At 34.6% G+C, this 9,083-nt stretch overlaps 2 protein-coding genes across 3 annotated transcripts; both read left to right on the top strand.

Moving 5' to 3' along the window:
- Positions 1-12: 12 nt before the first annotated feature.
- Positions 13-1,105, top strand: LOC103486782 (uncharacterized). Its single transcript, XM_008444855.3, has 2 exons — positions 13-174; positions 273-1,105. The coding sequence occupies exons 1-2, from the start codon at positions 13-15 to the stop codon at positions 834-836; spliced, it is 726 nt and encodes a 241-aa protein (XP_008443077.1). The 3' UTR covers positions 837-1,105.
- Positions 1,106-2,488: 1,383 nt separating this feature from the next.
- LOC103486783 (outer envelope pore protein 16-3, chloroplastic/mitochondrial) lies at positions 2,489-7,801 on the top strand. Of its 2 annotated transcripts, none has more exons than XM_008444856.3 (3): positions 2,489-2,770; positions 3,249-3,621; positions 7,404-7,801. In XM_008444856.3, the coding sequence occupies exons 2-3, from the start codon at positions 3,291-3,293 to the stop codon at positions 7,547-7,549; spliced, it is 477 nt and encodes a 158-aa protein (XP_008443078.1). In that variant the 5' UTR covers positions 2,489-2,770; positions 3,249-3,290; the 3' UTR covers positions 7,550-7,801. The 2 variants fall into 2 exon arrangements, with proteins under 2 accessions (XP_008443078.1, XP_050939993.1); XM_051084036.1 differs by lacking the exon at positions 2,489-2,770 and adding an exon at positions 2,814-2,892.
- The last annotated feature ends 1,282 nt before the right edge of the window (positions 7,802-9,083 follow it).

The raw sequence follows: 9,083 nt of genomic DNA, 5'->3' as shown, positions 1-9,083 counted from the left end.
GGATGTTATAGAATGGAAAAAGAGATAGTTGATTACACATTGATAGCATTGGGAGTTAGTGTCATGGTGGGATATCATATTTGGCTTTTCATTAGGATTCTAAAATATCCTAAGAAAACTGTTATTGGCATCAATGCTATCAATCGTCGTTACTGGGTTCGTGCTATGATGGAGGTATTGGCGTCTATATATATATATACACATATGATTTACCTTTTCTTCGTTTTCTTTCTTCCTCGCTTTTTCAAAATTCATTCGTGCTGTGATTTCAGGACGTATCAAAGAACGGTGTTCTCGCCGTCCAAACCCTTAGAAACAACATAATGGCGTCCACTCTTCTCGCATCGACGGCGATAATGCTCTGTTCTCTCATTGCCGTCTTAATGACAAGCGGCGGCCGTAGCGAATCTCCATTAGTTGTACTCAACGAAAGAAGCCAGTTCAGTTTCTCCATCAAATTCTTCGCGATTTTACTTTGCTTTCTCGTGGCGTTTTTGTTCAATGTTCAATCCATAAGGTATTATAGTCATGCCAGCATTCTGATCAATACGCCTTTCAAGAAAATCGCAATCGACGGTCATCACCAACGGCTCACGACGGAATACGTGGCGGCGACGGTAAACAGAGGGAGTTATTTCTGGTCGTTGGGTTTGCGAGCGTTTTACTTCTCGTTCCCTCTGTTTTTATGGATCTTTGGACCGATTCCGATGTTTTCTTCATCGTTTTTGCTTGTGTTTATGCTGTATTTTCTTGATGCTACTTTTGAATTGTGCTGGACGGAGGGGAATTTGGATTATCATCCTCAAAGAGACGAAGAAGAGGAGATTGGGAAATAGTTTTAGTCTTGCATGTTGGTGTATTTGTTTATTCATTTGAGATATTGTGTAGGTGCCAAATCTTCACACAATCGACTTTAGTTTAGGGTCCATTCAAGTCGGTGTGTTTTTTTGGCCGATCCAACCATGAATTTAGGGCATTTTTTTAGTGTCAAATAACTCTACACTTCCTTTATTTTGGTTTTGATATTATTTGAAGGGTTTTACGGGGATAGTTGTTCGTACTTATATACCATCGTCAACAAATAATTATTATAATTATTGTTTTATTTGTGCCTACTTTAAATTCATCCACATGGAAACAATTTGTTTAAAATGAAGAGAACATATGTGTAAATCAAAGAACTCAGTTCAAACATGTCGGTTTAGATTGTCATAAATAGGTTTTATTTAAACATTATCATTGGTAAAATAACATTTTTGAAATAAAAAACTACATGATTTGACTATGTAAAGTGGTGGTCGAGGATCGATAACAGTTGATTGGTGGTGAGGGTCGAAGTTCTCATAACAATGAAGGAGAAATATACCACTAAATACTCGAATTTCAAATTTCTTAATTTTTTTTTCAAATTCAATTTTATATGATTTCGAAAACAAAAAGTAATTTCAAAACCTATTTAATTAAATATGAGGTTTTTTTTTTTTTTTTTTTGTTATGGTAAAACTTGTGATTGTATTGAACGTGAACCACAGTGCTAGCAAAGTAAAGCTTGAACCTCATCATTATATATCTAACTTTTCTTATTAAGAGATTTCAAATGATTAAGAGATTTTGGTTCGATCAAAATAAGAGGAATTATAACTTCAAGAGCATTGTAATTCCTAAACGAATGGTTATTATTACCCCAACAAGCTCAATCAAACCAACACTTGCTATCGATCTCCGTACACTTAGTGTTACAATTACCATTGAAAAATTTGAAATCATAAACAATGGCTTGGAAACAAACATTTTACTTTATAGCCATTTATACTTTGTTCACTATCTTTTGAGTTTAATAATATATTTGAAAATCCTGTTAGACAATGAAAAACCTAATAATCACGAAATTGGAGATGGTAGACATATTAGACGCGATATTAAGAGTACACAATTGCCATTGTGAAATATCAATAGGAGCAAATTGTTTCTAATTTATTAGTGATATACTTTTATCACCGATAAACACATGGGATAAGAAATTAGTACTTTTCAATTTTTCTTTTAAAATAAGTGAGATATTTGCGATTAAATTTTTTTTTATAGCATATCAAAACATTTTTTAAAAAAAAAAACAACAAATCTAACGAAGATAAAACTAGATTTTGATTCATATTGCTATATCACCTATCTAGTTCAACTTTTTTGTTTAAATTAAATGAAGTTTTAGCAGAAGAATCTTTTAAATTAATTCTTGAGAACTTAAATACTAAAATAATTTATTTGAAACGTTAGAGACCAAATGCATACATTCTTAAAAATCTATGGACTAAAAGGGTAAGTTTAGAAAAGTTAATTAGAAAACTTCTATGATATAAAACCAAAAGTTGAAAAATAAAAATCTTATTAAATAACTATATGATCTTCGATTTTTAAAAATTAAGCTTACAAATACTCAAAAATACAAAACAAGGTTATAATAACCCACCTCTGATCTTAAAATTATCACATATAAATGATATAGCTATCCTACTAAAATTTAAAAATTCGGACAAAAACGAACTTAGCTCAACTTAATTGACCTAAGCTTTAAGTTTTAACAAGGTTCGATCTTTGGTCCAACTTTCCAAAACTAACCTTGTAATTTGACTTTGTGATAAAAACATGAACGAGGGTAGTATAGTAATTTAAGAATCCATCTGGGAATCGAGTTGAAGAGAAGTCCTTCATCTTCATATGCGTTTAAGAAGGACTTCAGTCTCCTCTTTTCACAGAGCTTCATCAAAAAAAGGTACTTATTTCTTACCTTCAATCAAATCCTTTATGTTCATTGATTCCCCCCTCCCCTAATTTACAATACTTTACGGCCTATCGTGATCGTATTCCATGTAATTGTTCACGCAATTCGTTTAGGTTTTATCCCTTTCCGCTTGCTTTGATCTGCCCCCCATTTTATCTCTGAAGATCATTTCCATGATTCTCTTTTCGATCGATTTGAGAAATTTCATATTAGTCTGGTTTGATTTTCCAATAGTTCGTTATCTAGCATGTTATTTGATTCGAATTGGCGATGTACATTGGCATGTTTGCTAATAGCTGCTTTTATTTCACAGGATATTAGAAATTCGATAACGTAAAGGAATGGGATTAGGACATATACATGTTTCGTTATTATTTCGACTAATTAATTTTTTGTTAATGTACATGATTTCATTATGAGGTGGACAGAAGAATATAAGCCTGGGTCTTTGTTTCTTTTCTTTCCGCAGCTTTGGTCATCGTTAGTGACTTGAAAAAAGAAAGGGAAATTCATGGATGCTTCAGAGCGTAGGTATTTGGAGGATGATGATACGTCGTTAATGAAAACGATTAAAGGGGCAACTATGGGATTTGTTTCTGGGACCATTTTTGGGACAATTGTTGCCACTTGGTATGATGTGCCCCGTGTTGAGAGGAATGTTGCTCTGCCTGGGCTTGTGAGAACCTTGAAACTTATGGGAAACTATGGGATGACATTTGCTGCTATTGGAGGGGTGTACATTGGCGTTGAGCAGCTTGTGCAAAATTATAGAATGAAGAGAGACTTCGTTAATGGAGCTGTAGGTGGTTTTGCAGCTGGAGCATCTGTTCTTGGATATAAAGGTGAAACTTTCTACTCTTTCTAGATCTGGATGTAGTTGCAGTTTGATTTTCATTACCAAATGTGAAGTTATTTTGTAAGGTTGTTCCTTCTTTTTCTCTGCTATCCTCTACTGGAGGATGGGATGAAGTTATATTTTATGAACGTGGAGAGATTTTTTGTCTAACTGCAGTTTATCTGGCATATTTGCACCTGTGGATGGGTGATATGTGCAACCTCAAATTGATGCATGTTTCAGTATATAAATGCTAATTCCAAAAAAGTTAACCTATTTATCATTTAGTTCACTTATTGTTGTGTTCCATCTAACCTTGAAAATATGTTTCTTAAGCTCGGGTAATTAGGAGACTTTTCTACTGTGTTTTTTTGCATCCTTTTGGTGTTCTCTTTCTAAGTCTTTCTGTGATTATGATCTTGTGCATATTTTAGCTAATTAGAAGTCTTTTCTGCAAACCCTTTGGCCTAGCGGGGATATCTCATCTCACCTTTTTGTATGACTTTCTTGCTATCAACGTTCTCCTTGTTCTAGGACAAAATAGACAAATTATGAAAGATCACTGCTATTTTGATGTTCAATACTGACATGGTTACAGACTAAGCAAGTGGAAGTAGCACTATGGCATAACCGTGTGAAACTGATACAGTTACTCTTGAAACTCTAGAAGGTTTTGAACGCTCCCAACTAGCATTTCATTCCAATGCAAAGACAATATCTACTTACCACACCCCCTTTACATCTATATTGACATCTAACTAGAAAGCACTTGATGCCACAAAAACATTGAAAGACAAAAAGTTCCTTGCTCCAATGATGTTTACATTGTCAAAATGAAATTTCTTTCCTGCCCTGTTTCTCTCCTTTCTTTTATATTTTCTTCCTCCTGATGTTGAGTGATGGGTGTGTGAGGTGAAAACACGATGAGAAAGGAGGAAAATCCAAAAAAAAAAAAAAAAAGAAAAAAAAAAGACCAGTGGAGAGGAGAGGGAGGCAGAGCTATTGTGTTTGCTTCCTTCAACCATTTTCTCATTTTTCTTTGTTTTTACCTGGTTATTTTTTGTTCTCAGAAATCTGTAGACGTCTGTTTTCCTTTCCTCCTTTCTGTTTGGCCTCTGGTTTCCCACCCCTTTTTTCTTGCTCTTTTGTTTCTTTTTTCTGTATTCGTTTGACAGACAGATGTTAATGAGTTTTTCTGTGTCGTGGTTGTACACTGTATGCAACAGTCACTACCCCACCCCCTCTCCTTTTGTTAGTGTTGACGGGCAACTTAGTGTTTCCCGATCTGTAGGTGAAGATATCCTCGCTAATTCTAGCCTCTTGTAGTCACTATTAGTGCAAATAATTTTTTTTATAAGAAATTAGTGCAAATAATTTTGAACTAAGGAGGGTTTTGTTAGGAACCAAGGTAGTATGGGATGCGTTTGTCCCATATTGGTTAGAATAGGATGACCACTGTGGTACTTAAGTGGCTTGGCTCTTGTACCCCAATAGTTGGCTTTTGGGGTGTGGTTCTCCAAGTTTCTTTTAAGTACTAACAGTTTTAGTACATTTAATACAGTCGAAAAATTCTCCTTTTTTGAGAGTCTTGAGACCTTTCATGGGGTGATCCAAAATGCAGTTCTTGGGTCAAGGACTGAAGAAGACGGTTATCTTATTGGAGAATCTCTTCCTTTTGTGAAGTAGAAGAGAGAGAAATTGTAGGGGCGTCTTATTTCTCTTCGTCCAATTGCTCCATTTTTAGTCCTCAAAATGGAAAAGAAGAAAGAAAAACTGAATGTTTCTACTAGTCCATTAGAAAATTGGAGGAAATAGAAACTTTCTTTTCTAAGATGATGACGTCCTCTTAATTTTTGTTAATTTACTAAGTATTATGCTAGGTTTTATCATCTGCTAGCTCTCATTAGCACTAACGGTGTGGAACTAAATTGAAAATTGTTGAAACATCAGGGACTAAATTAAAAATTTTAGATAACAAAGTAAGCATGAGTAGTCAAGAAAATTATAGACATGTTTTGGAGCTCTATTAATAGAGGTTGGGATGAAGTGAAATTTTTAGGAAGATCAGATTGTGCTCTCAGTCTTTTGAAATGAAGATAAGGTGAAGGTAAAAGATGGCAGGACATCTTCTTTCTATTTCTGTGAAAATAGTGTTGTAAGATGGGAAATAACGTCGGGTGTCTAAATTTTGTAGATATTATTCAAGAAGAGATTTTGAATATTTTCAGCAAGTAGTATGATAAGAATACAGAGGTGTTATTCATTCTCGAGATTTTTTAATCGCAAAGGATCATGGGAAGTGGAAACTCTAGCTCACCTATTCCTCCATTGTTATCCTTGATGGCTTGAGAGACCTCACGTAGAAGATTACATAGTATATGTTGAAGATACTCCAAGACTTATTGGGAAAATCATCTCAATTTTTTTTGTCTTATTAGAAGCAAAGTGCTGAAAGAGTGAAGGACTAACCAAGCTGTCTACCAAGTCGTTGCTGTAAGGTCTTGGCTAAGAGATTAAACCGTCAGTTGCTTGACAAATTGTCAACAAGTCAAAATGCTTGTACGGAAGGACCGCAACTAATTGATTCTATCTTTTTCTTACTTGGGCATTCACTTGGACAATAAATCCACAACACTAGAGTTTTAAAAGCTCTGGAAGGAAAATGAGTCCTGTATAAGTTTGAAAAATGGAAGCTTTACCTTTCTAATTTGGGAGATTTTCTCTTTGTCAAACACTTACCTGCCTGTATTTCTTGTCAAGTTTTCCTATGCTTGGGGAAGCGGTGGTAAGTTTTGGAAAAAAAGTTCAAGATTTTTGTAGGGATGGTAATTCGGTTAGGAAGCTTAGCCACTTGTAAACTGTAATGTGGTGTCTTTGCAACTGGGTATGGCACTCTTTCAATGAATCAAATCAGCTTTGGCACAGGTGTTCTCTAGCATTTTGAGAAGGAAGACGAGTGTTTACTTTTTGAGATTTCATTGTCCACTATATTTTATCGGAAAAAACTATTCAATCTGGATGCCTCTTGCCGGTAGTTCAATTCAGAATCATCATTTTGATTAGATTACAGTAAAAACGTAAGACTATTAGAAGCATTCTGTATTTGCCAGCAAACAGAGTTTTGGAAAAAGGGGAAAATAGTTGTTTCCAGATGTCATTCAACTTCTCCCACCTACACATGGAACCAAAGGCTGTGTTAGGATCCACAATATTTCTAAGCTTAGAAATGAGCAAGCAAGTACTGCAGGACATCTTTACACGTAGTGATACACCTGACTTATCCTTCCCATACTTGCCAGCAGCATTTCTTGCCATAGTCCATTGCTTTCTAGAAGGAACTACAACATGCATTTGGTTTAAAATGTGCTGTTTCATGAAGTCAAGACCTCTGTGTTCCAAGAGCGAGACACAACACTGTACTTCATTAATAGACAACCTCCATCCTAGTGTGCACCTTCCTAGAGGATCCCCTCTCATATGTTCATCAAAGCTTCTACCAACTGAGCCTTAAAGACACAAATAATTATTCTGCACATTAGCAACAACCCCTTTGGCAGGGCAGAGCCATGAGTTGGGCACAAATAATTAAATGTTATGGATATAGTTTGTTTGTTATATACTTATATTTACCACAAAAATCCCTACCAACACATGATTATAAAGTGAAATGACATTCTCATCTGTCTGGTCCATTGCTCTAGGATGTGGCTATACTCTGTTTTCATTTAATCTCTAATAAGTTAACTTTGCAAAGTTGTTGGGTTAATTGTTGTTATTTTTTTCTTTCAGGAAAAAGCATTTCAACAGCTCTATCCGCTGGAGCTGCTTTGGCATTTACTTCTGCAGTAATTGATATTGGTGGTCAAACCACAAGAATTGATACTGGCAAGGAGTATTATCCTTACACCACCAAGAAAAGATCCCACATTGAGTAGCATTAGGGAACTTTGCAGCAATTGGAAGAGAAGAAGTTGGTTGGCTTTCTCTTTTGGTTTTCAAGAGATGTGTAATTATACTCTCAGTTTCTCTTTGAGTGAGCTTAACAGGGAGATGGTTGTATGAATAAAAGGTACTGTCAATTTGTTTATCTTGTTTTTGGTTAGTTTTGGACTTACCACCATTGATACAAGTTGGAAGCCTTTTTATTAGCAATTTGGGAATATGAATATCAAGGTGGTTGTGAGAAATTGTTAATCGCACTCTTTTTTTCCTCTTTATTCAGGGTAATTTAATATCTCAACTTAAATTCAAGTAGATTATTGTTTTTAACCGACATGAACTTGTACAATCAACTTCTTCTAGGTATGTGAAGTGTAAGAGAAAACCAATTACGGTGGCTGAAATATCTTAGGTTATTTAATATTTTTTTACTAAAAAAGAAGCTATTTCTGATGAGTCAAGGGAGTAGTCAAAAACTTTAGGTAAAGAAACAATTGAAGAAGGCTGCAACCAAACAACTTTTCGTTGGCTTTGTGTCAGTATAGTCCTGCCTATTTCTTTTCTTAAATTATTATTTGTTTTGAGTAATATTGTTTCTTCAACAAACAATACTCAAAGACTATGCATTTTGCTTTCCAATACACACAATTGAGAGGTTAATCCTTCAAGATTATAAGCTAATTTGCGAGTTGTAGAATTATATTTCCTCGAGGAACAAAAGAGAATTTCAGAATGAGTCCTTGATGATAGAAAGCTGCATATCATCAACTAAGGCTTAGACTTAGTAAATTCCGGAGAATCTTCTACAGTTATAACGATATTGTTCCAACAGAGAAGCAACTTCAATAAGTTCTACAAAATCAGTGAACTTCAAAGGTTTTTCTGCATTACTATCATAGTTTTTTTGTCTTTGGAGTTGCAAACTATGGCTCCAATATCGAATTCCTGCCTAGATTAACTATGGATTAAAAGTTTGTAATCTAGTTACTTAGTGATTATGTAATGGAAGGAGGAAAAAAAGTAAAAAGAGAATGAAAGATGGAAATGGTTTTCTTTGGCCAGCATCTCTCTAAAGATAAAACACAAAAAGAGGGAGAATATATAATGAACTTGTGGTCCATATATCCCTAAAAAAAACAAATTAGAACCCCAAATCCTATAAAACTTTCATAGAGAACTTGTAAAAAGAAGGAATTACATGAAATGTATCACTCATGTTTTCCTCAAAAAACCCACACATCTCTCACTTTAATCAATATGTACTTCAAAAAGAGTAAATTCTCCTCAAATTGCACTTTTGAGTTGAGTTGTAATTAAACATAGTACTAGCTAGGGTAGAGTAACAGGTCTCTATTTCGAAGTCTAATCATAATGTCAGTTTCTTCTAAATTAATATTGTAATATTTACTTGTCGCATTTTTTACGAATTTCTAAGACCAATAGAGAGGTCTAGGAGAGAGGAAAAAAAAAAAAGCTTAAGTTAACTAATATCAATGTACGCGTTCAAATCTCTGCATCCTCATTTTTTTG

The sequence above is a fragment of the Cucumis melo genome, chromosome 4 (assembly GCF_025177605.1).
Source record: "Cucumis melo cultivar AY chromosome 4, USDA_Cmelo_AY_1.0, whole genome shotgun sequence".
Classification (NCBI taxonomy): domain Eukaryota; kingdom Viridiplantae; phylum Streptophyta; class Magnoliopsida; order Cucurbitales; family Cucurbitaceae; genus Cucumis; species Cucumis melo.
The sequence above is the reverse complement of the archived record's forward strand: the minus strand, read 5'-3'. Positions and strand labels throughout refer to the sequence as shown.